General features: G+C 46.1%; 1 protein-coding gene across 1 annotated transcript; it reads right to left on the bottom strand.

Annotated features, from left to right (window-relative positions):
• Positions 1 to 14210: 14210 nt before the first annotated feature.
• On the bottom strand, positions 14211 to 26231 carry DLL4 (delta like canonical Notch ligand 4). Its single transcript, XM_059849463.1, has 11 exons — positions 25364 to 26231; positions 24968 to 25231; positions 24334 to 24391; positions 23408 to 23677; positions 22641 to 22701; positions 22402 to 22532; positions 20853 to 21022; positions 19505 to 19724; positions 18344 to 19052; positions 17513 to 17621; positions 14211 to 16075 (listed from the first exon to the last, which is right to left on the bottom strand). Exons 1-11 carry the CDS (start codon positions 25415 to 25417, stop codon positions 16070 to 16072), a joined length of 2052 nt encoding a protein of 683 aa, XP_059705446.1. The 5' UTR covers positions 25418 to 26231; the 3' UTR covers positions 14211 to 16069.
• Between the last annotated feature and the right edge of the window lie 668 nt (positions 26232 to 26899).

The following is a 26899-nucleotide window of genomic DNA, read 5'->3' as shown; positions in this document are numbered from 1 at the left end:
GAGCAGTTGCGGGTGGATACACGGATAGGCAGGTTAAATGCAGCAGCAGAAAGGATTTAGATTTCGCTGCAAGGTGATGGAATGGCACCAAGCTGTGACTGTGTAGCTGAGGGGAGCTCCATTCATCTAACAAAGCCCATGTACTGCACTTCTTTGCAGTCAGGCAATACTGCAATACAGGCAATGGGAGACCAAATCTAAGCCAAGAACAGTCTCTTATCTTCCTTCCTTCATGCCAGGGTGACTTGGTGTATGTTGAACATAAATATAGCTTTGCCATGTGTCTTCTTTCAAACATCAGCAGGTGTGAAGTCTTCTAGTTCTGTCATAACATTGGGTTATGCACCAAAGAAAAGTCAAAGCTAGATTCCATAGCATCCTCTGTGGAGCCTTGAACCTGAGAGGCAACCCCTCCGACAAACTTCAGCCACTTTCCTGTAACAGAGCTGGCCTATTTTCTTTGAGCTATTTTTGGCTGTTCTTTAGAGATATATGTGGTAGAGGAAGATAATGAGAACAATTAAAGAGGAATTTCAAGGTGCTGTGCTGGAGGTAATGGAAAGAAGGTGTCATGATATGATTGTGCAATAGCCTCACGTTTTAGGTATTGCTCACGGCGGAACGTGCTGTGAGAGGACTCAGTACCTGGGTGGAAGGGTCATTGTGGCATGATACAGCATCCATGATACATGTAGCAAAGATTGCATCATAAGGCTGAGCATTAGCATTAAAGAGCATCTAAAGATCCTTTAAGTGGGAGAAATCCAGCTGGCTGGGAAGGCCAGCTGGTTTTCACATGTGGCTTTTCCCAGAAGATATCAGATCAAAATAGTTACAAGCTGAATCCCCCAGTTTTTCTGTGTGTTTGTTGGGAACATAGTGCACTAGATTTGAAAACAATTGATTTCATGCTTTGTGACCAGGCTAGTCAAAAAACAGCTACAAATGGGAAACTGAGAAACAAAGGCAGGGCAGGAAACAGAGCTGAGCTCTCAATATGACCCTTTAAATTGAAAAAGCTATAAAAGGCTGGCATAGATTTCATAAACAAGGGAGTTGGGGAACAACACAATTTGAAAGCATCATTGTCTTTTGTCAGATTTTTATTGACAAATCTTTTTCCTGGTATGTTGCCTCTGTATGAGAAATTAAAGCAACCGCTTAGATAGTGTTATTTGACAAATATTGTACCAATGGATCCTCTTAAGAAAACTGAGCAGGCAAATTCCTCTTCTCATGCAGGTTTTTTCCCTCTGATCTCTCATTCTCCCCATTTCCAAGTGCCCTAAGCAGGACCACTGAGAATCACAGAATATTCTGGTTTGGAAGGACCCATGGGATCATCTGAGTTGAACTCCAAGCCCTGCACAGGACAGCCTCAAGAATCACATCATGTGCCTCTTAGCAAGCTCTAATCTGCATATGGAGAGGTGATGTGAAAGAAAGACGCTGATGACCATGACTTCTGAAATTATTTTATGGCTTTAGTAGACCACAAATATCTATCAAAGTTTGTATTGACCTTGCTCCTTTCAGTATGCTCTAGCCTGAGCATACCTCTTGCCTGAGCAGGCCCAGACGTTGCATCAGTGTCCTCTAGTAACACACAGAACACTTTTAACACCAGTTAATTGAGTCTAACTACCCCTCTTGGCAGATGAGTGAGTACCAGCCCCACTTTACACCTAGGAAGAGTGGGAGGGGAAAGTTTCTTGACCCACGATTAATTGGCAACCAGTGTGAGCAATGTCAAATACCCTGTTTGCCTGCACCCGAGCCCTGTGCATGCAGAAGTGATGAAGTTCCTTGCAGAACATGGAAGAGGAGTTAAGTGTTGGGCTAACATTCTGTGTTAGATCTTATATTGCATGGTGGGTGCCAGGTAATGTGTTGAGAAATGCACGAGGGGGGTGGGCTCAGGGGCACAAGCTGCATTGCCAAGGAGAATAACAGTGCTAGTGACATGGTAGTCAGGCAACAGGCTTCAGTGGCCTGCTGAGCACTGGCAGGAGGACAGCCTGGGTAGTCTGATGGCAAAAGGGATGCTGGCCTCATTTCAACTGCTCAGTCTGGCTGCATCAGTGCCCTGGTTGGTATTTCCTTCCTTCTCCTCTCAAGAAAAGACAAGATAATTTGAAGCAAAAAGCCAAGGCTTTGCCCTCTGGAGGGATTCCAGGGCTGCAGATGGACTGGGCTGTTTGCAGGGCTGCTGGAAAGCAATTACATTTGCAGTTCAGGGGAGGGGAAGAGGAGGAGGGAGAGTCACTGAACTGACAGCAGGGATAAGAAGGTAGCTCATTAGCACATCATCTTTTCTGCACCCTTCTGTGTGGGAGCAGATCTCCATATGATGACATTCAGAGTCTGGCAGGAATGTCATCCTGGAACTAGTAGGAATTTTTCTGCAAAAAAGTGTGAGCAAGTAGGTTTAAAGAGATCAAAAGTGAGTTCCTCTGTGATCCAAAGAGCATAAAGGTTCATCCTTCAAAGTTGTTTTCAAACTTCACCACCAGCTGCTGCTTTGGAATATTAAGACAAAGTATGGAAGTAATGAGGTATTCATTAAAACAAAAAATACCAAAAAACCCATAAAAAACCAAACCAATACCCCCCCTCCCTCCCACCAAAGACCCCAAAACCCAGAAAAACCCCAAGCCAACCAATCAAAACATCCTCTATAGTGGATGAATTTTTAACTGAACATTAGAATTAGAGAGCTGATCACATACTGAGCAGGTACTTGAGCTTGGAGAATTCCAGCAGAAGCCATTGAAAAAAACCTTCTCTTTATGGCATTCAAAACAATTTGGAGAGCAAGTCCTGTGTCAGTGACAGTGGCTGTTGGAAACCCCACAATACAGCAATAAAGATATAATACACTTAATTATGACCTAAAGGGTGAATTCCTTATGGACTTATTCAAAAGACTCATGTGACTGCTTAACAACACTCCCATGCCCTGAGCAGTCCTCATGGTCCCACAGGAAAAGATTAGAAAAAGCACACCTTAACTGTTCCCTAAAGGAAAGTTGAGAATGGGAAATGTGTGTGTCTCACATCAGGCAAGCAAAAAGTCTGCACTGAGTCCTCAGTGGCAGAGCTGCTCTCCTTTTTATGAAGATTTCTGTTTGCATGTGAATCTATTGGTATAGGGATCTTGAGTCCCTCTGTTGAGACACGGATGAAGGGGCAAAGAATGAACTCATGCCGAAAGCTTTTGAAGCCACTAAAGCACCAGGTAAACACCAATCCTTCTTATTTTCTCTTAATTCTTCTGTCTCCCCAGTATAAAGCTTGTCCAGCTGAGAGTGGAGGAGCAGGAGTGCCCGCAGGACCCACAGCGCCATGCTGTGGTAACACCTCTCTTTGGACAAGCAGTCGGCTCCCGCAGCGCGGGTCTGCAGCCAAAAGGAATCCCTTCAGTAGTGCCTCTTCAGGGCTCTCTTCGTGTCCCTGTAAGCTCTGCCATTTGCTTGGGCACATCCCACACGGTGCTGAGTGACAGCAAGGCGGAGGGCAGGACTGCAGAGAGGCGTTTGTCCTTAATGTTAACTCTTGCCTCCATGGACAGAGGATCTCCAAGCACTGGACAGTGCTGTAACACTACAGTGGATAAACAATGCCTGATGGAGAATATGGTGGACAAAGAAATGGGGGGTTCTGCAGAGGGCACCTGCAGAGACTGTACAGTAGGAGCTGGGAGAGAAGAGAGGGAATGGATGTCTAACCCTGAATCCCTCTCATCCTGATTTACACAAATGTAACTGTTGGAGTCAGTGCCATTGCATTAGTAGGAAAGCTGACTGAGAAATAAAAAAATTAGCTCCATGTGACTTCATCAGTTGTTCTTTGTACTACTAGCAAAGCTTTCTTCACACTCCAGAACACACTCCATCCAGCTTACAGGAAATTACATGCTGCAACTGTTTAGCAATGCTTTTTATATAAAACTAAAGCAGAGGACAAAAGGAGAACACAAGATGTGTGCATAAAATACTGCTCAGGTTAATGCAAAGGCATTTTGAACCTAATAATCATTCAGCTCTGCAAAATTATGGGTGAGGCTGCTCAGCACCCTGAAGGCAGACGTGTGCCTGCATGAAGAGGGTTCTCTTTCATTTGGCAACTGCAGCCCTGTGGCATTAGCTGCCACAGGACACAGGGACATGGCTGGACTTACTGTTAAAACAGAGGTGGTGTTTGTGGAAGTGAACAATTGCACCTAGAAAGATACAGAGAATGGCATCCACCCTCCTGGGACAGGTACCTCAGGAGAAGACACCGCCCCAGACCTGCAGAGATCAGCCATTGTTCTCTGCAGGTCTGGGGGGGGTGTCTTCTCCTGAGGTATCTGTCCTGTGTGGCTGCCTAGCAGTGCCGTGAATGCCTCTGTCTCTCCGGAACATGACTCAAAAAGTTGGAGAGCTGCAGTTAGCTTCCCTTACTCAGGAAGGAGGGAACAGGCTCTAGCAATGAAACAATAGTGAAAGAGAAGCAGAGGTAGACAGTGAGAAATCCTTTTCAAAGTAAATGTACACAGTGCAGTTATTTGCTATGACATTCTGATGCCTTTTTATAGAATCTCAGAACATTTGGGTTGGAAGGGACGCTAAAGACCATCTAGTTCCAATTGTCCTGCTGTGGACAAGGACAAGGACAGCTTCCACTAGACCAGGGTTGCCCAAAGCCCCATCCAGTCTGGCCCCGAACACTTCCAGAGATGGGGCATCCATTTTTTGGTCAGGCTCTGCAACTGCCCACTGCAGAGTTCACCCTCTGTCTCTCACATTCCCCATCAGGTATTGTTATCTAATTGTGCTGTAGGCTTACAAATAGCCCTTAAATTGTTCTAACTGCCCTTTCAGTAGTATAATTCCAGCATGTGTGTGAGCCTGAGAAAAGGAAAACTGAAGCTAACCAACCACACCCAAAACATCAGGGCTGCAGAACTGACTAACTGTGCTTGACCCTGAGGGGTTCTGGTGACATCTTTAGCCACAGCTAAAGAAGAACATGGTCTGCTCTTCCCAGCCTCCAGGCTGCCATGGGGGTCAGGCTTTCTGAGCCTGCAGTCCCACTGACAGGATTGCTGCCTCTCCTGCAAACATTCAGAAGCCCAATACTCCATGGCCTCTCTCCCTGTTTGCCTTAGAGGCACCGATTAAATAGCTGTATGTTAATGAGCCTCTAACAAGAAACACAGGGCTGCATGTACAGGCTGCTGTTTGGACATCTGGAGCTGATTCTTGCCCCCCGAGGGCTCCAGTGCTGCCAAGAACCCTACTGCTGCTGAAGCAGGTGTTAAGCTGTCCCCTGAAGCAAAGGGGACACCTGTAAAAGAGAAAAGCAGAAAGCTTTTCTGTGCCCTCAAAGCACCAACTACAGGGTGGCTGTGCTGCAGCCTTCTGGTTCAGCTATTTTCTGTCAGTTTTGTGATAATGGGCTGGGGAGAGATGCAACTTGCTGTCTCCCACACACTGTTAGCCTGTCTTTTGTCACCGAGGAGCTCCTCCTGGTGCTACATCTCCAGCCCACCAATCCAGCTCATGGCCAGGGAGCGCACCAGAGGAGGGTCCTGGGGTGGGAATCTGGTACTGAGGGGGAACAATGCTGTTTGTTTCCTCCCTGTGCCTGCTGCTCTGCAGTAATGCTCCCCATCTGGAGCTGCAGGCTGAAGGTGAAACATGAGCAGTGACTTTCAGAGAGATGCCCTTCCTGGCTCTGCACACTGGCACTGAATTAGTGCGTGTTACCTGATGTGCTGCATCATCTGCCATGCAGAAATTAGTCACTGAAGGACAGGGTATGAAGCTTCCCTGATCCCTGTGGGCTTTTGAAAGGGTAGAGTTTGGTTTGTCTCTTACAGCTTAGAGAGGGTGTTAACATTGAGTCTCATTGAAAATGCCTGAGTTGCCTCCCTTTGCTACTGGGGAACGTTCTGATCCCTTGTGTGTACTGTAATGTGGGTTTGGGTGCCACACACCCTCCTCCCATGACTCCAACCTGACCCTTGAAGGCAGTGTTTTGCAGTGCCTCAGTGCACTTTCCATGGTCACTTGTGACCTTGCAGTTGGGGTTCCAGACCTGTGCAAAACCTTTTAACTATGTTAAAAACCCCATTTTGGCCAGACATCTGCAAACTGTGACCATGCAATGATGTGACCATACTCCCAATATTAGTAAGGGATCCCCGCAGCCACAAATCTTGCAATATTTACCCTCTATTAGCCCCATTTTTCTGTTCCCCAGTAACCACAGTGCACAGAGACAGAGCTTGGTGTGCCTTCAGTTCCAAGAGACCCACAGTTCTGCTCAGTTAAGGTGCCTTGTGACAGGAAGATGTAGTCTGCCACCTACCCTGAGCAGCTGCAGGCTCAGGCTGTGCCGACTCTACAGACCCCTGCTGGCTGAACTGGGCTGCTCAGGGATGCTGTACCGCCGGCTCCCGCGGGCTGCAGGCTTCTGGAACTGCTGCAAACGCGTGCTCCCTTTTCCTGCTGCTCTCCCCACTCTCTGGTACAGATGAATATACTCAGCTTTTTAAAGACAAAATCTGAGTGCAGCAGCTTGTCCATGGTGAAGAGCTCCTTCCACACCAGCACTGTCTCCACTCTCAGATGCTGCCAATTTGGATTCACCTGGTATGCTCCATTCCTCTCCAGCCTGTTTCCAGCAGTGTGCCCCACAGTTACTCATTGTGGGAGAGCCTATTCCAAATATAATGTGCAGAAAGTGCCCTGCTACCGTTGCCTGCTCAGATTTCTCATAAGAACCCTCAAATGGAATGGTCAAAAACTTTATACTGCAAGGGGACCACCCATAGTGGTACAGTCTTACTGCCAGGTGTTTTAATAAGAAAACACCTAGTACAAACATGCACATTGTGTTCATTCAGGGTCAGCTAGGGAAATCAGCTTTTGTTTTTTTATGTTATAGATCAGTTATTACCACTTCCATGTCTTCACTCTGCAGTTTAGAATGCCCAGGATCTTTCAAGTGTTATATCTGTGAAACACCTAAATATTATGAAAGCTGCAGCAAAGGACAAGTCCTTCCTGAAATACCTCACAGTTTAAACAGACTGAACAGGCAAAAGGTGAAGGAACAGGAATATTGCTTTTTGTTGGTTTTTTGTTTTTTTTTTACCTACTGTAGGTGAGATGAATGGAAATAAAAGCACCAGCTAAAAAGTACCATACCCCTGGTGTTTGTCTGCAAAGCTATTTATTTTTTGCATATCTGAAAAGTGGTGACACAACACAGTAAGTTACTGGCAATATATATTAGCTGGGTCAGGCCCTGAACTGGCTACTAGAAGGGTAGGGACACCTACTAAGGCCCCTAACTGGGGAAAGGGACATCTTCTAAGGGCCACGAGTTCCTTGGGTGCTTAAACAAGAGTGTGAAGAATAGTAGGAGGAAGGTTTTCTTCCCACCTGAGCCAGGGACCTCACCTCAGCTTTAGAGGCTGTGACATTCAAGGAGAGACAGAAAGGGCTCAGCTGCCTCAGCCACCAAAACAAGACTGGGAACATCACTTTATTACAAGTAATGAGAAAATACCACACACTAATAAAATAGAGTGGAGAAAGACATAACCAGAAGTATCTGGATGCTGAAAGCAAGTTCAGCGATGGAAGTGGAAGCATTTCTACCATGGGGGTGATAAGGTACTGGGACTCGCTGCTGGAGACCATGTTAATCCCTTGTATTTTGATGCTTTCACGTGATTTCCCAGTGTTTTGCTTTAGGCAGCTCAGTGCCAGGTGTCTGAGGAAGCAGAAAGTCCAGTGGCAGAGAGGGTGTCTGTCGAGATGGGCCCCTTGAGTCCCTCATGTCGCCACCTTCTCTGTCCGGCTGACTCTTGCTCTGCAGGAAACCTTGCTGCCTTCTGCTGGCTTGCAGTAAAACCCTGGGAATTATCAGCGCTTCATTTTGTTCTCTCCCACTTTATGGAATGTGTGAGACTCACTTCTTTAACTTGGGACTGGGCACCCACGTGGGCAGGGAGCGGGAAGGTGGCGGTGTGGGAGAGGGCTGTACTTCACATGGCGGCCAGGAGCACCCTCTGCCACCGGGACAGTGTCCATCATGGTGTTTCCATATGAGTTGAAACGAGGGTGCTGGGAAGCTGGTTCAGGCCTGGGAAAAGCAGTTGGCATGGTCATAATCAGGCAGGAAACGGGAAATGGTGTTGTGAGGTAACAAACAGGAAGCGCCGATGGCGGCCCAGCGCGGCCCAGCGCAGGCTCCGAGGGAAGGGGAGCGCGGCTCCCTCAGCTGTGAGGGAGGCGGCGGGGCAGCGTCTGCTCTGCACGGTCCTCGCCGTGCCCAGGGGCTGTTTATCCTTAGCAGCTACTTAAACAATCAGAGCAAACCGGTGAAGGCTTGTTTACACTTCCGCAGCCATGAGGAGGCTGAAGGATACGAGCGAGCCCTTCCAACATCCTTCTAAGCCGCGTTAGCGGCAACAATTCCACCTCGTACTTCAGGAGAGAGAAGCGGCCAGCCATGGAAACGGAGACCTCCTCAAGGGCATGTAGGGGTTAAGTGTCTGCATCCCACTCGCTTCAGAGAAGCACTGCCTGCTTCTCAAATTCATGCTTTAGGATGCCTCTTGCGCAGCTCAAACCATCTTAAAAGCAGTTGTCAGGTTTCAGTTATTGACTTTGTCCCTTCCAAGCGTCGTCCTTCCCCCCAGTTATTTCAGATGCCTGTCCAGGAGCAAGCATTGGAAGGATCTACCTTTCTCCGTGACCCCTAGATCAGTCACACGGTTGGCTTAAACGAGACGCTTCACGCTTGGATGGCTGCAGTGAGGTGAGATGAATCTGCATCTGCTGGAGATGACTGAGAGCAGATTGTGCAGCAACTGCCAAAAAAGGCAAGGAAATTCTTCCTCCTCATGTTTGAAAAATGTGCATCTGATGCAAGGGTTCCTTAACACATTACCGTCTCCATGAAAAAGGAGATTTTTGGAATTATAAGCACACGGGTATTTCTACCTCTTCCTAGGATGTAAGTGAACTCTATCTCCAGAAACCTGGACAGGCATTGTGAATTGTAGCTAGAGTTTTGAAGAACTTCAAAAACCTCCTCCTAAGCAACTTATGACAAACATAAATACCATTAAAAGCATGAAAATCAATATAATCTTCGTGAAAGGAGAGGGTTGGGAGGTAGAAAAGAGCCTCTGTACTATAAGGAGGCATAAGAGGACAGGAAACTATTGATGAAGAAACTAACACTAGGACCTGGTGGGCTGAATTGAAAGAGCGGATTAGAACAGGGCCATTTCTTTTTTAATTACCATGCTTCTATCTCATGTGGATTTTTACCCCCCAGATACATGTTGTTCAAATTGTCTTTTGTTTTTTTGTTGACAATTTTCCAGAGAACAAATGAGTTTATGATCAAGAACAAAATGCTTTGGCAACACTTCAGCATTTTCTGCCAAAGCATAAAATGTAAGGCAAATATTAAATAGTGTTAATAGAGAAGTACTTTCAAATGCACAGTGATTCATATCTGCACCAGGAATTTCAGCCCTCCTCACAAACCTCCATGGGAGCCATGTGTCCCAGTACAGGGATCATCAGAGCTCTTGCATGATGCCAGGAATGGCCAAATCCTGTTCTAACTGGTGAAGGCCTCTCCAGCTATTAACCTAACTCTCAGCAGATCTGTTTGGATGTTAAATACAACTTAGTTTGATTTCATTTATAAAAACACACATGGTGTCTCTGTGACCTTCTAGACAGTTAGTTAAAAATATAATCACCATCACCAAACAGCCTCTCCTCAAACTGCGTGATTTCCTCCATTAAATGTGTATTTGCAAAACATGATTATGAGCAAGGTGCTCCTATTGAACCTTGGGACTCTCCCTGGGGATGACCTGATCTTCATGCTGAGCAGCTGGCAGGGTGAGTTGGCTGCAGGGATAGATGGAGTCTGAGCGCTGTCTCCAGCTTGGCTGGCAAGAGGAAAGACAGAATGCTTGCAGAGGAAACGAAGAAGGATTAAGCTCTTCCATGGTGGTTGTATATTATGCTGCAATCTCTGTGAGAGGCAAGCCCATCACTATTGTACAGTCTGTGGAAGAGATAAGGTAGTCATGGGATCATCTGTGTTATGCAGGTCACACAACAGCCAGGGCTATGTTACCCCCAGGTGTATACCCCTCATGGTGCCGTAGCTGTGGGTGTCCCCTCTCATATGACATGTCAGCCAGAAGTGACCCAGTCAGAGGGGAGGATGGAGAGATGGAGACTTGGGCAGCAGGAGTTATTTTCCAGTCCATTCCATGCCTTGGGCTTTTAAACTTGACCTCTTCCTGTCCAGGGGAGCACTCCTGCAGTGTGGGGAGCTGCACAGAGCCTGTCGCCATTGAGTTCCTCAGGGACATGTGTGGAGTGCTGCTTGAAGGCAGTGAAGACCTCTGGGTGGCAGTGACTGCTGGGTGAGCTGTGTAAGCAGATCAGTGGTGTGTCTCTTTCCCTTTTGGTCTCCTGAGAGGTGAAAAGCTCTTTGGAGGGGACAGCTGATGTATCTGAGAATGGAGCACCTCTGGGAAGCTGATGATCTGTCATCAAGATCTAAAAGGGAGGAAACAAGGGTACATTCCACAAAGTACAAAGGTCCTTGGAATCAAGTGCTGTGAGTGGAACAATTGCATTGGCGGCTGAAATGATTGCTGTGTACACAATCAATTACCTGATGGACCAGAGTTCCATCCTAACCCTGCAGCATGACAGACCACTGTGCTGCAGAAATATGCCCCAGAACTGTACAGGGGCAGAGAAGCAAGGATGGCAATGGTAATGCCCAGCAGAGACAGGAGAAAGGGTAGCTTTATGCTGCTTGGTCACACCATTTCCCAGAGAAGGTCTGAGAGCAGAGTAGGATGGTTTAGAGCAGATGGAAGAGCGATCAAGGAGAAATCTCACTGCTTTGGGCGTCACTGGCCAACCTGACAGCTCTGGGAGCTGAGCTGGAAAAACTTCAAAAGAAAGAGCAGGACTTAGGGAGGGAGAGGCACAATGAGGGCAGGGAATCTTGATGGAGAGGGTGTAAAATTGAAGTTGTGAAAACAGTGAAGTGTGCCAGAGGGCCACTGAGTGATGTCAGTTCTCCACAACTGGAGTTTGGATCGAGAGCAAAATGTGCTGGGAGTGTCATATTTGCTACGTGAAAGCAATGTGTATTTATGGGTCAGGTATGGGAGATAAGGGAATGACAGGCAAACACAGATAGGTAACTGTCGCTTAGGCTGCCAGAGTGAGGGTTTGTTAGTGACCTATGGTGCCTTTCTCATTTTAGCATGAATTAGTGAAAGGAGAGACTGAGGAGTAAAGAAAATACCTGATATGCATTTTTCCAGAGATAGTTTCATCTGTTGAACTAGATGGCTGCAATTGCACAATAACTAATTTACTCTTCCTCAGCAGCTCTTTCAAGGCTGAAAGCTGTTGCTGGTCAAGTCTTGTGCATGTCCTGTATCGACCCCAAGTTCTACAAGCGCCCCTCACCTACACTAATTTAAGTAAACTCTGTGCCCTGTGCTGTGTCCTGCTGCATGTTGTCTCAGCACCAGTGGGTGCTATAGCTACGGGTATATCCCGGCATGTCTCCCTTCAGCAGCGGAGTCGTCAAAGAGGAAAGTGATGTAGGGCCGGAGCCGAGCGTGAAACAGCTCAGGGGAGGCACTGCCCGCGGCAGTACCTCTCACTCATTCCAGCTCCAGAATTACTTAGCCTGCAGTGCTCTGCATGGCTGTGGAATAGTTTTTAACAGGTGCTAATACAAGGAAACATGCAAGAGTTTCTCAGAAGCAGAGTCCATTCTTAAAATTGTTGTTTTGTCACATGGCTTTCAAGTGAATTTGTGAAGTCTTTTAAAACTGAATGCCAAGTTTAGCTACAGTCCTTGAGCCAAATCCATAATCTTACCATAGTTACTGCAAATTATGCTGAAAGCAATAAATTGTACAGTTTGGTCTGAGAAGTCTATAAGCTTGTCAAGAGCTTTTTGAGAGAAAAGGCACTGCTTATCACAATATTTTGGTCCTGACATGGTCTGTGGTCCTCAAGAAGAATCTGTGAAACTGAGGTTGAGGAGTCTTTACAGCCAGAAGGATCTCATCTCCTCCTGGTGAATTCCCACACTGTGGCTCAGAGATGTACTCACCTGGGGGGGACCAGGCTGCTGAGCAGGCAGAGCACAGTGGCCCTCAGTGAGGAAGGTTTTGGCCAAAGATGTGGGTTAAATCCAGGTCATATTATCTGTTCAGCTAACTTTCTTGTGGTTTCTTTGGCAAGGACTTGGGGATGTGCACACGTGCAGGGATTCACACATGCTTTCCATGTCCCCCTGTGTGGAAGCAGGCATTGCTCCTGTTTTTCCTGAGTAGGATCTGTGATCTATTCCGGTAGCTGCATTGTGCAGTGCTGCCTCCAGTAAATATTCACAGATTTCCTTGTAAGATGATGCTATTTTTTTTTTCCTCTCTCCTGTGTGGATACACAAAGGCATGTGTTGTACCTGCTTTACCCCATGGGATCTACATAATCAGGTCCACAGGTTTTAATGGATTTCAACTCCTTTCTGTCTATGGGTACAGTTTCCTGTCATGTTTTGAGCAGGAAGAGCTGAGTCTTTTTTGGTCTTAGCATTCCTGCTTGCCTAGGCATTGGGAAGAGTTCTCTGTCTATTTTCCTGTTTGATTTTTGTGTGTGTTTTGTTTTAAGCAGGACAGAGTGCATGTGTGTATGTAATCCATGTGCTCAATTAAGAGAGGCATCTGTTGGGTTTATTTCACATTGCCGAGGAAGGACTGCAAGCAGGGAGCATCTGCTCAGCTTTTTGTCAATGGCTTGTTTTTCATAATTTGCTCTACAGGGTGAATGTTTGGGGAGGGGGAGGTGGCTTTCTATTTCTGAGTTTCATCTTAAATTTATTTTTATGGTAGCTGGGGAAATTGGCTGGTATTTGAAAGTTAATTTTGCTGTGAAAAGGTCTAAAGACGGAGAAACAAAACCACCCAAAGTAAACAGTATTTATGTAACCCTAATAATACACTCAGAAGGACCCTTATGAATCGTTATTTGCAGTATTTTAATGACTCATTTTTAATGAAGTAAAAAGAATTTGTTATGGTGCTTTTTAAATGTCACTGGGGTTTTTAATTTTTTATTTTTTGAAAAAAATTAGCAAATTTTGCTTTGATTTTATTTTGGGGAAAGATAGGAAAGGCATCCAATATTCAGATGATTTTTTGGCACTTTGTCAACAACAGCAAAACCCTTGATTTTAAAATAGAGCAGCAGTAGTTTCCTGTTCTTATAGTTTTGCTTTTGTGCACTCAGATCTTGGCTGTATTGCACCTAGCTGATTTAGTGAGAGACTTAATTGCCTGTAAATGTATGTGCTTCAAAGGCTACTAAACCTGCTGGGAGTGTTTATACAAGTGTGCTTTTTATACTTTTTTTTTGGTGGAAATGTCCTCCAAAAGGGCTGTAGAGGATAACGACTTTGTGATGCCCCGGGAGGACACAGCTGCTGATGTAGTGTGGGGAACTCGGGAGGAGAAAGCCTGAAACTCCCCCTAATCGCACAAGTGAAAGACAGATTTTACCCTTTGCAATCAAACAAACAAGGGTACAGTCTTACATGTGTAGGTGCAGAGGCTGTGCCAGAGTAACCTGCGGACTAGCTTTGGATCTTATTAAAAGTGTTTAAAGAAACAGGATTAAAAAAGACAGTAATAGTGTTTTGTTCTGTAAGTGAAGCCCAAGACAACACATTTATTAAGCCACCTTGATATGGTATTAAATCTGCATCTTTTGTTTCATGAGTTGTCAGGGGAGAGGAAGAGTGAAGCATTAATAAAAATAACTTTCTTGACAGTTCAGTCCCACACATAGCAAGAGAATGTGTGTATATATATACGTGTGTGTATACATGTAATTTAAATATTATCTATCAAAATGTAAATATGTATAACATTTCAAAATGTCAGATGAATGCCACTCAGCTGAACAACTTTGTTGACATGTGTTAACACTAAAACTTTTTTTATAAAAAGCAGCTGACCTCAGTTGGTGTGCAAAATGTAAAGGCGGGGACCAGGCAGGCGAGGTTACTTCTGGGGGGCTTTGCTAACTTTGGCTGTCACAGAGTAAAGTGTAAAAGGACGAACCACAACAAACTTTGTAGTAGCAGGAAAGTATTTTCATTGCTCGAAAAAAAAAATAAAATTCAAACTTTGTCATCACATTAAAAACATTACATGAGAAGTAATAAACATATTTACACTTCTGTTTTGATTATAAATATACATTATATACAAAATAATGTTATAAAACGTAGAAAGTTCAGTGCTTCTGATTTTTTTTAAATTACTGAAATACTAGTCTTCAAAATAAACTACAAACAGACAAACTAAAACCCATATTATTGATTTCTGAAGGTCATCTTCAAAATGGTCCTACGTGGTCAGAGCAGAAAGTCAGTAGTGGACAATATGAAAGGGTCTTGTCTGCAAAGTTCAAGGGAGTAGACGGGCTAGTCCAACAGGCTTTACAAGGGCAGGAATATCTCTGTCAGAGAGACAGCACAGTCCGGGTTTCCTTGAAGAGATCTTGTTCCTCCCTCCTCATTCTGCCCCTTGCCCTGGTCTCATTCATGAGTGTCACGGCACTTTCCACTGGGCTGGCCGGTATTATTGCTGTAAATATGTATAGAAGAAAGGAGCTTCTGCCCGCCTCTGGCTGCCAGGGACAGACACAGCGAATTTTCCATGTAGCACTGGGTGGGTAAGAAAGAAACAGGATGAGCCTAAAGCCTTCTAACTTTAATCTCCACCTGTCTAGGCAGAGGGCATCTCAGTGAGTGCTTCACTACTGGGCATTTAGAACCGGGATGAAGAGCAAGAGTTGGAGTTTCGTAATCAGATTGAGAAATGGAGGGGTGAGTAAGTGGGTTGTGTCACACTGCTGCTGCTTCTTCAGAAAGTTACAGCTGCAATTTTGAGACTATTTGCAGTAAAAGGTGGCATCTAATTCAGAAACACTACATAGACCCCTGAATTTGTGTCAAAATAAGGCAGGGGAAAGAGAATGAGGAAGGAGAAGAAAAGAAGTAATCTCTATTCACAATCACTGGTAGTGCAAAGGGCATGAAAACAGCTGAGACAGCTCAGCACATAAAGGTTCTAGGAGCTGATTCATTTTAAACACATTTGTAAGGCCTTATATAGAGCTGGGATCACCTCTTCCCTATCAATAGGGATGAGGCAGTACACATTCCTTATCACAGCTTCCACAAAAATCACGTTCCACATCATGGCTTGAGTCAATCAGTTCTCCAGAGCATCACCAAATGAGCTGACATGTAAATTGGGTTTTCTTCTTTCCTCCTCCTCTCACCCCTTACACAGTCTCCAGTTCATGCAGCAGGAGAGAGGAGATGCAAATGGATGTTTAGCAGGAAGTATCAACTACCTCTACTACTGTTCAGGTAACTGCAAAAAGAGCAGTCAAGTTTCTGTTTGGGCTTGTAAGATTCTCTTGACACGTTATAGGCACTTTTAAACCCAGAAAAAATTGAGACCTCATTTATACTGTATCCATTATCTGCATAGCAATGTGTCTTGCTTCGCACCTTCCATGGCAACATCTGTGACACTTATGTGCCTCCTTATCTACCAGCACCTCCCATAACCAGAGTTCTGGAAAGCCAGGGGTCTGTCCATGAGGAACTGGCCTCAGCATCTTTTAAAACACCAACATTTTTAACCTCTCTCTTCCCTCTGCCTCCCCTTTTCAATAGGAAATGAGATTTCTGGTATCAAACTTCAAACAAGGGCAGTAAGAACAAAAAGGTGTATTGCATCTTTCAGTAAATTCACAGTCTGTCCAGTTCACTCAGTTCCATCCTCCGCCTGAGAGCAGCAAGTTGCATGTAATTAAAAACAGTCCAATCCAGTTCTGAATTGTAAACAATGCAGCAGGAACGTCCATCTACTGGCATCATCAAATCTGAGGTGCAAATGGTCTGATCTTCAGTCTTATACCTGTCAGGATATAAAATAACACCAGGAATGAGAAGGAATCACAGAATACAGAGTAGTGCAGAACTAAAAACTATAATTCAGCTATATCAAACCAAAGCATTTTAAGCCAAATATTACTGCAGTTTAACTCTCAGTGTTTAATGTTTTCAGTTGGGTCCAGAGGCAAAGAATCACAGGCGAAAAAAAAAAATAGTCATCTGTGTGATAAGTGGCCTCTCTACCTGGCCTGAGGGGGAGAATGCTTACAAACCTGGGTGCGTAACATTAGGGATCTGTAAAAAAAGTACATGGTATAGTTAAATAGTTTGTGTTTAGAAGTATTAAGCGTGAATGGTGTGCAGAGAGATTCTATGGGTTGTCATTCTGAAAGCAGAAGCATTTCTGGAGATGCCTGATGTAAATTTGGGAGCCTAGGTTTGGTCAGCAAGATCTCTGAAGATACAGTATTTAGGTCCTTAATGGAAATGAAGTGTCTAGCTGTCATTTGTATCTCTGAATCCTTTCGCTTAGTCTTAAACTTTTAATATTGTTGGTTGACTTGTGTTCCAGCTTGCTTTCAAGGGGAAATCTGATATCCACCCTGGAAAGGGAGACTGAATCCTGCAGATCTGACTTCACAGATCACTGCTGTATGGCACAGCAAGCTTCTCTTTCCTACAGGCTGAAATTAGTCCTATAGATGATACACCGAAGAAGGCAGGTATTGGTTAAAGTCAAATTGCCTTTAACTTCCACTGAGACTTTTTCCAAAAGGCTGGTAGTTCTTCAGGAACTATTTGGTTCCTCAATATCTGCTTTTCAAAGTCTTTAAAGTTCAGAAAGGCCTTTCCTTTTTTTGTGTATCCAACTTTTCAATGTAACATAAAAATTGAGATGTTTTTATCAGTAACAGCATTAACTTCTGCTAGAGAGTATTGAGCTGGAGCTTAAATGCTAAGAGGCTGAAATTACCTTATAATAGACTTCCTAAATGGCTGTTATGCCTATCCATTAACACATCCTGCTACCTTCCATCTTCAGCTAGAAATCTATAGCTTTGCCTGCTTCCACAGAACAAAGATTATCCATTGTAGTCACAGGAAAAAACATGGCTTTACATCAATGGGCCTAAGAACGATTATTATGTCCATTTTTTTCTGACCACCTATTTAAGAGGAAATAATCCTACAATGTGCTGAATTTTTATGGGCTGATGTTCTGTGTTTTCATCTACCACTGACTTATCTATGCCCAAAACCTCTGGTTTAATAAAGTCAGAGCAGCTTATTTTTTTATTTTCCCTACTACATGTTCTGTGTGGGCCACAGAAGAGGAGAGGAAAATGCTGGAAGTATCATAATCCCTGGAAATAAAGGAACCTTCTCAGATACAATACTAAAGGATAATTTACCCTTTTACCTTGTGAAGTTATGCCTGTCCACCTCTGCACTTACTTACCTCTGTGGCTATGATGCACTCATTCCGTTCTTCTGTTATCACAAAGACGGACTGGTACATTGAATCCCTTGGAGAGCATATCGCTGATATTCTGCATTCTGGCTTTTCACTAAGGCAGGGCAGAGAAAAAAAGAACATTAGCTGATTACTGACAAGCCCGACTCTCAAAATCTACCATGAATATGGAGCGGTGGAACGAGATAGCCATGAAGGTGTGGAAGGGAAGTGCATGGGATCAAGTTTCTCATGTTCTGTGTCTGTCAGGATATTATGCTAGAGAAGTGGAAATAAGGAACAGTGAGAGTCTTCCTATGTTCCTGCCATGTCCAACCTAAGAGTGGGTTCCTCAGAGCCCTCGGTCTAGCAACCACATGCAGATCCCACACAAGACCTTCAGCATGTGAATCGGAAGACTGATAAGCCACTGAACACCTGCCCTTTTCTCCTTTTGAAAAAGAGTAGTTGTTTTCACTCCATCATTCTTCTCAGTAAGTAGATCATCTTGCCTTCCTACAACGTGAAATACTTATTTTTAATCACTGTATGCCTTTACATTATGTCATTCCTCCAAGATCTACTGAGGAAGGAAAGATACTTCTTCCTTTCACCACTGGCCTAGCCACTCCAGGTTCCTTCACAGTATCCATACCAGCAGCACCCTGCACAAACACTCAAATTCATTGACTTAGCTAAGGATAGCACTTGGTTGTGACACGCATACTCCAGTACGAAGATTCCTGGCTTTGATCTGGTTTGTTTTGTATATTACCTGCTTCTAGACTGATATGAAGATGAGTGGCCTTAAGACTATAATAAAAACTGCATTCTCACCTGTGTAGTCGGAGGGGAGACTTCTCTCCTAAACACTTTTCACTTTTGAAATATTTATCTTCTGGTGTCCCTCTACTTGTCAGATCTTTTACCAGATTGTAGTCCAGTTTATGGTTCTTGGGTTTGTAGTTTGATTTCTCCAGCCCACAGTCCACTTCAAGGTCTTTATTTTTATTGGTGTTTTTCAGCTGGGAAGCTGGAATGAGATTGTCCTTCTGGAAGTCAGACAGGTTGTTCATTGTCTCCAACTCCTGCTCTGGGTGCATCCTCATCTGCCTGATGACCATTGCTATCATGCAGAACAGTATGAGCAAAGCCACCAGCCCCACCCCCATGGATATAGCAATCCAGGGGACTGGTTTAGGAGGAAGTGTAACGGGCACTGAATAAACTGGCAATTCACAGCGGTTGCCCATGAAGCCAGAAGGACAGTAGCAAACAAAGTTGGCACTATAAAGTCCACTGTAGCATGTGCCTCCATTCTCACATGGCCCAGAAGCACATTCATCTCTGGTTTTGATGTCACAGTTCCTGCCACTGTAGCCTGGCATGCATGTGCAGGTGTAATCGTTGATCAGATCATGACAAGTTCCCCCATTGGAACATGGTTTTCTGGCACATTCATCGATGTTTATCTCACATTTCTGACCAGAGAAACCAGCCCGACAGCGGCACATACGAATCTGCCCAAGGTAAAAGCAACTACCATCTGAGGGGAAAAAAGTGAAATAAAAATTAGTTTGCAATGCACTTCACTCAGAAATCTAAACCCTTCTCTGGTCAGCATGTTATACTACCTCAAGGAGAGAGAGGTTATTTTAAAAAACAACCGCACATCTAAAAGTTCATTCCGCTTTGCCTAATTGTATCACCGCGCCTTAAAATTATGTCCCTTCTAAATATGTAATAGAGTTAATTTAATTTAATTCCACCATCTTCCCCACCATATGATAAACCTCATGCATTGTTTTGTTGAATAGAAAATGGCAGTGCAAGTCCCACCCCAGCAAGAGACTAAAATTAGGGTGGATGTGGAATACAGTGGGAGAGAGGGACTAATGTTCTAGAGGAAGAGTAGAGGTCAGATTGGATTTCTATCACTTCTGCACTGAAAAGCACAAATGAGTCAGGGTCATGAGATTTTTTGATAAAAAGTCTCACCATTTGCACACGGGTTGCTTGTGCACCTGTCTACTTTTTTTTCACAGTTAGACCCTGTGAAGCCAAAAGGGCAAACGCAAGTGTAGCTGGCCCCTTGATCCTTTTCCAAGCACGTGCCACCGTTGAAGCACGGAGAATCTATACATGTCAGAGCGCTGTGCTCACAGTGAGTGCCATAGTAGCCAGGGGGGCACAGGCAGTGATAACCGTTCTCCATATCCTGCAAAACACAACATTAGGCCACTGTTATTTAATGGAAAGAAATGATAGCTCCCTGCATGCTTAGTTCTGGTCAGCAGCAAGCACTGTTCAGTCTCCTCTCCTCCACAGCCTGATGTGGCAAAAGCGACTTCAGGAGAGCAAACAACTGCAGGTTGGACTGTGAGGGACAGAGCTGTGGATCAGCCATACTCAGCGTTACAGGAGTAATCATGGAGCTACGCACGCAGAGCAGATGAAGCTGTAGGGAGCACACAGGCAGCTACACAAAAGCACTGCTAACACCACTACTGTCTAATGGCATCCAGAGGTCTGCCCAGACATCTTCCCAGAGGAGGGTGTATGTGTTGACCTCAGAGCTGTGATCAGGCCATTTATCCTCAGTGTGAGAGCCCTTTTTTATTTCACAAGGATTTAAGTTGCTTTGGCTTGTGTAAGTCCCACCACTTAAATCACAACAAACTGTTTCTACTTTCCAAGGGCTGTATGTCCAAGGCCTTGGGAGAAGGGAGGTAGGGTCTTATGCTCTAATCTAAAAATTGCATTGGCTTTAATCTAAACATGCATCAGATTACATTTGATATCTATAATCAATCAGCCTTTACCAATCCATCATTGGTACGAATCCATCATTAAGTGGATCCAAAAACAGGCTGAAACACTAAACTACGAGAATCCAAAAGTGTGGAATTCTGTTTCACAGGATGTTTCAGCTGATTGCCCCCAAATTGTTTGACACTATCTTCTCACTTTTTATAGCAGAAAGCAACATTTTATTTTATTTGCTATTAAAATACATACTTAGTGCATTTCTGTATGAACGGTGGTTTGAGAAGCTTATTTTTAACAGATCTGCTCCCTCATCAACCCTGGATCTTGCCAAGCTCTCATAATGGCTGCCACAGAAACCCAAGGATCAGTTGACCAGTTCTAATCTAGATGATACATCTCCTCCTGTAACAGACTTCCTCCCCTGACACCTCTCGGAAAGGGTTCAGTATGATAGTTGTGAGCGTCAGTAATGAACCCGCGTCCTATCGAATTCCCATTATGTTGTTACAGAACCATTGCTGGAAAGGTACACCGGGGCTTGCTGCACACAAAGGCTTTGCATTTAAAATGCCCCTACCGTGCAACTGCCACCATTCCTACAGGGATTGCTGTCGCACTCGCTGATCTCGTGTTCGCAATCGACGCCGGTGAAGCCGGGTTTGCACGCACACGTGTAGCTGCCCTGGCCAGTGTTCATGCAAGTTGCTCCATTTTTGCATGGCCTGTGGTGAGTGCAGTAGTTCAGATCTGCAAAGATACCAGGAGTTAGGAAAACGCATCTTTGATGGCTGGGAAATGATATACATACAGAAAGGCTGTAGTCAAGAAAAAAGACAGAATTTCCAATGAAGCATTTCATTTTGGTATCAATGGGAATACTGGAGATTGATATCTTGGTTATCATCAGTAATAATCAGATTACCATCTATCACTTGAGCTCTGAATTTTGAAAGAGCTGGCAAAAATATAACTTTCTTAGTGTTTTGGTATATTCTCCCTTTTTTGTGGTTATAAAACTGTTAGCTGCAATGGGATTTAGGTACCACAATCAAAAATGTACTTCATAAGTGTGTGTTCTGCAAAACACACAACACAGCACTATGGCCACTTCATGTACAGCATGTTACACACTAAAAGAGTGAGCCCCATCTTAAAAAGGTGTGCTTTGAGGCACATTCTAGAAAGGGAGGAAAAACAAAAGATGTTTTGGCCTTGAGATTTAAACAAGCACTAGAAATCTTTTATTGTTTATTTGCTCTTTTGTTATGGATGTTAGTAGATTAAACTGTCAAATGCCCTGCCAAGCTTGACGGTTTTATTTTTTTTCCTTTAAATTTGAGACAGAGGTTAAGCATAAGCTCATAGGACGTAAGTATGAAAAGCTTTATTATCTCTATAAATACTATAGAGTAATTTGAATGCAACTGATTAATAGATAACTATAAGCAAAAAAAAAAAAATCTGCAGCTTTACTTTTCCTGCTTAATTCAGCCTTCACCCTCTTAATCCTATAACTGTCCTGGAAACACTTAGCCTGCTTTGAGCACTTAATGATCTCAGTGCCAGCAGTGCATATATGTGGCCTTGAGGACATGACTGCTCAGCTGGCTACGGTTCAGTGATTCAGTGGGTTGAATAGGTGGAAGTGGTCTGGTGTACCTTAAAATGGAACCTGTACTTTTCATTCTTGCTTACATGATTTTTCTCTCATGCTCCAGACTTATCACATGAGTTAACTTCCTTGTATGCAAAATAAGGAAGGCCCAAATTATGGTGTTTACTGCTGCTGGAAACTATTTAGTAAACTCTTATACTTGTACAAGGAATAAGTTAAACTTAGCTCGAGCAGGCAGAAAACTTGTCTGTTCAACACTCATTGAGATTATTAGGTCTTTCTCCAAGAGAAACTTCTTTTGCAAGAGAAAAACTGCAGATACCAAAAAGGTTTCCTTGTTTTCAAACAAAATTACTACAAGAACTGGTATGCAAGGCTGCAGTGCTACAAACTAATGCCTGTGAAGATGTACCTTGGGGAAGTTTAATTCCCAATCCAGTGGGTCAGATTCCTTAGTGCAGTACTAAGGAGTACCCAACCTATTGCTGTAAGTGCAAGCTTCAGAACTAACCTTGATCACAGAAGAGGCCACCCCATCCTTCATCACATATGCACTGCCATTGTGTTTTACAAGTCCCGTGGCGGCAGCCTATATGGGGAATGCATTCATCACAGTAGCGGCCTTGCCAACCAGGACGGCAGCTAAAAGAAAAGTCCAATTAAAACATTAATGACATGGAGAAGAGTTTAAGTTTCTATTACAAGGTGACATTTTAACTGATGTTCAGACTGCATTTGCCATCTACTCACATGCACTCTCCAGGCTTGTTGCAATATCCATTCTGTTCGGTACATCCAGCCAGACAGATGGCTGTGAAAAGAACATAAAAAAGCATAAATGTTTAGGTAAATACACATGGTGCTACAGAATACACTTTTAAAGGATAAAAAGCTTTTAAAAAACACTTTATAAAGAGTTTTACACTTTCAAAGCTTTGTTTTAAAACTTCTTTGTATGGGGAGTTCTGGAACAGGAGGAAGTGAACAGGGAGAGCCAACACTTGACAAGTTGTCCTTTAGTTTTTCTGTTTATGCAACAAACATGAACTCTTGCAACTCTTGCTAGAAAAGCAGCAAGAGAAAGAGGCTTTGGCTTGTGCTAATGAAAGGCTGAAAAAACCCAAAGATACCCTAAGCTCAGAGTAAAAGTTCCCATTACTACACTGCAACACCCGTCTCATGTCCTCTGGCTGCAGGTGATGCTTGGTGGCAGACTTCGTGAGAGCATGCTGCTACCCTTTTACCTTGCAACAGCTACTGCTTCTCAGGGCTATCAGCCAAGGTCGCTTTCCTGTCAGCCTGCTCTTTGCTGCTAGGGCGCGCATAGGTGCAGCACGGCGTTGGGTGGTTGCAGCCAAAGGGGCCAAAGTCCTCAGCGCGCAACTTTGCCTCTCCAGACAAGGGAGTGGAGAGGTCGGCATGAAAACACGGCCCGGGCCACGGGAGGCCTCCGAGCTTTAGAGCCGCGGCCGACGCCCGCCGCGCTGCCCCCCCGCCCGGCTGTCCCCGGCACTCACGCTCGGTGCAGTACTCGCCGGCCCAACCGGGCAGGCAGGCCAGGCTGCCGTCCGCCGCGCACACGTAGTGCCCGAAGCGGTCGTCGCGGCGCTTGCAGAGGCGGGAGCAGCTCTCGCCGTAGTAGTTCTCGCTGCAGACCACGCGGTAGGAGTAGCGCAGCTTGGTCAGCGGGCCCTGATGCACGTCCTGCGACCAGTCCTCGCCCACCGACAGCGACCGCTGGATCGACATCTGGCTGATGAGCCACTCCTGCGGGGGCGGCCGGGAGCCTGCGGGGTCAACGGGCGCGGGTCAGCGGCTCTGAGCCCGCCGCGTCCCGCCCCGCCGGGCCAGCGGAGCGGGATACCCCGCTCGCACATGTGTACACGTACATACGCACATACATACGTACACACACATATATACACATACGCACAGGCACGCGTGTGGATGTTAATGTATGTAAGGGTACAGAAAGGTGGCCACCAGGGTGTGCGAACCCGGGCCAAAGGGACTCAGCCGAGGGGCCTGTGAAAGGAGAGCTGCTGTGAAATATCCTTTTCCTCTCCTCTCAGAAAAACATCCCAAAGCCATTATTCCTTTCCAAAGGGCGGAATTCGAGCAAGGTGTAAAATACAGGAAAAGGCGGACGGGGCTTGCTGGCAGGCTCCCGGCTTTCTCACCGCAGCCCGCCTCGCTTTCCCACGCCAAAAATAAACCGGAGGAAACGCAATTGTGTTGGAGATTAGGCCGGGGAAGAATCAAAGCGGCCCCTGATGGATATCGTTGGGGGACCGGCTCCTGATGGTGGGATAAAGCCGGCCCTGGAGTTATGGTATAAACAGCTGAGCCGGGGGGGCTGCTCGGACCGGGGGGGACGCGGGACGGGCCCGGGGGCGCTCCCGCCGCGCGGGCGCCCCCTGCCGGCGGCGCGCGCAGTATTCACCTTCCGGCAGGTAGTTGTCGGGCGCGTGCCAGGCCTGGATGATCAGGGAGAAGGTTCCCTGCGGGAGAGAAACCAGCGTCAGCCCCGCACCCCAGCGCGCACGGCCGGACCGAGCCGAGCCGCGCCCCACCGCGCCACCGCACACCGGCCCTACCCTGCCCTGCCCCGCGTTTGCGTTCTGTCCCCGCGGCTACACACTTCTCTCCTTCCCTCCCTCCCGCAGACCATGGATACACATCCCCACCTCCAAGCCCCCCAGCCACTTGCTTTATTTCTCTTAATAATATTAGTTAACCCAAGGGCTTCTGATCTAAATGAGCTTTCTCATTGCACTTTCCCCCCCTTTTCTTTTCTTTTCTTTTCTTTTCTTTTCTTTTCTTTTCTTTTCTTTTCTTTTCTTTTCTTTTCTTTTCTTTTCTTTTCTTTTCTTTTCTTTTCTTTTCTTTTCTTTTCTTTTCTTTTCTTTTCTTTTCTTTTCTTTTCTTTTTTTTTTTTTTTTTAAAGGAAGTTCTGGAAATAAATCTAAAAGCAAAAGTAGTTTGTTTACATTACAGGTTATCCGCCCGCCGCGGCTAGCCTGCTCTTGCCACCCTCCTGCCCCACCATCAAAATCAGGTTTAAAGTAGAATCTCACCGGCCACGTGAAGTTAAAGGGCAGCTTAATGGGGCTGTCAAATCTCTCTGTATCCTTGATGCTGAAGGAGTTTATTCCCAGAACCGGGGTGATGATGCTGCCGAAAGTGCAGGAGCCCGGGGAAACCACTGCCTGAAAATGCTTCAAACAAACGCGAAAGAAGGTCCTGCAGTGGGGGTAGCAGGGCTTCCCGCTGGCTAGAGACGCGTGGCTATTCACGAATTCGTGTAGCTCCAGCTGGAAGACACCGGAGCCGGACACCCTCTGCACAAAGGGGAGACACACAAAATAGCCAAATCAGACCTTACCCGGCTTTGCCATGCAAACTTGCTTCCATCACCCACTTTACATTTCGCGAACCCCTTTTTTTTTTTTTTTTTTTGCCTCTGCGATTACCTGCTGCAAAATCGTTAACAGAAACGTCAAGCCAAAGATGCGCAAGGCTGTCATCCTTGTGCTATTCGAGCTCCCAGTTCTTAGTGGGTTTAGTTTTCCTTCTGTATTCCTCAAATGGACCAAGCAAGCTCTTCTCGGTCGAGGGAGAAAAGAGAGGCGTCACGGCGATTCTCCGGGAGCAACCTGCTCTTCCAAATATTCCCCGAGCACCAGCAGAAATCGGAAGGTAAAATCCAGATGTCGATCCCTTCCCTTCTGGGAATTAATCCTGCAGCCAGCCGCCGACCTCTGATCGCTGTCGTCGCCTTTATAAACTCCAAAGCCGGGTGGGTTTGGTGAGAGACGCGGAGGGGAGTGCTTAGTGTGGAACCGCTCCTCCTTTAACCGGTGCTAACAGCGCTCAGTAAATGGAAAACTTGCTTCGCTTCGAGCTGTTTATATAGTTGCCTCGCATCCTCACAAGCTCATTATGTAAACTGTCAGTCAGACTCACGGGCGATCCCTCCCCTTTTCCATCTTTCCTTTCTGGAAAAAAGAACCAAATGTTGCGGAGAGCCCTCATATCCCGAATTAATACCCTGCTGCCGCCGCCGCCGCTGCTGCTGCCGCGCTGCCCGCCGAGGAGCCGAGCTGATTACGAACGAGCCGAGCATCTGTTGAGATATTTACGGCGCTCACACTGGGAGAGAGAGTTCCCTCGAAAATCAGACGCCTCTCCACAGGGCAGCTTTCTACGGCGGCCGAACAATAGAGGATGAAATGTTTCAAAAATACGCTTGTTAGTTAGTTAGTTTGTTCGTTCCCCGTTGCCCTCCACCCCACAACTCCACGCGTGTGCCCCCTCTCCGGCGGTGTCCCGGGCGGCGGGACGGGGCGGCGCGGTGCCCCGCAGCCGCGGGCAGGAGCTGCCCTGCCCGGCGGGGGCTGGCCCCGGCTAGAAACCAAAAGTAAAACGGTGTTTGCCCGGCAGGCGGGCACCCGGGGCGGCTCCCGGGGCGCAGCGCCCGGCTCTGGGGCGCCCGTGCCGCAGGCCCGGCCCCATTTCTGACCCCTGCTACCGGAGCCCACCGAGGAAGGGGTGGTGATGGCAGGGGACGCGGGCATGGCGGGGATCGACGGACGCTCGGTCGCCCTTCCGAATTCGGTGGCGAACGAGCGCTCCTGCGAGGTGGCCGGGGTCCACAGCAGGGACGGAGCTGGGTTTTCCCCGGGCTGCCCCCGCTCCCAGAAACATGGGCAAGGGGAAAACTCGGGCGCCTGCAGGCCAGCGGGGCGGGAGCGTGGCCGCGGGCCGTGTCTGGCCGCCTGGCCGCGGCCGGGTTGCGGTCTGGCGTGTGCCATAAAGCCCTTGGCCTGATTGCAGCGTGCGCTTATTGTTGGGTCGCGTGTCCCTCATTAAAGCCAAGCACAGAGAAGGCCTTTCATGTGGCTTTTTATTTCAGCTTGTTAAATGGATGGGAGGCCGGAGTGGGGGAGGGAAGGAGGGAGGGAGGGAGGGAGAGATAAACCCTCAGCTGTATGGTAATGAGGTCTTGC

This window comes from Haemorhous mexicanus, chromosome 6 (assembly GCF_027477595.1).
Source record: "Haemorhous mexicanus isolate bHaeMex1 chromosome 6, bHaeMex1.pri, whole genome shotgun sequence".
NCBI classification, from domain to species: Eukaryota; Metazoa; Chordata; class Aves; order Passeriformes; family Fringillidae; genus Haemorhous; species Haemorhous mexicanus.
Note: the sequence above shows the minus strand (reverse complement) of the source record. Positions and strands in the feature narration are given on the sequence as shown.

Bases quoted from the DNA above. Each gene is read 5' to 3' on its own strand.
- DLL4 (XM_059849463.1), bottom strand. From the start codon at position 25,417: ATGACAGCCTTGCGCATCTTTGGCTTGACGTTTCTGTTAACGATTTTG. The intron at 25,232-25,363 runs GTAATCGCAGAG...CCCTTTGTGCAG, and splicing joins TGTTAACGATTTTGCAGCAG to AGGGTGTCCGGCTCCGGTGT. The intron at 19,053-19,504 runs GTGAGACTTTTT...TTTTCCCCTCAG, and splicing joins AAGCAACCCGTGTGCAAATG to ATGGTAGTTGCTTTTACCTT.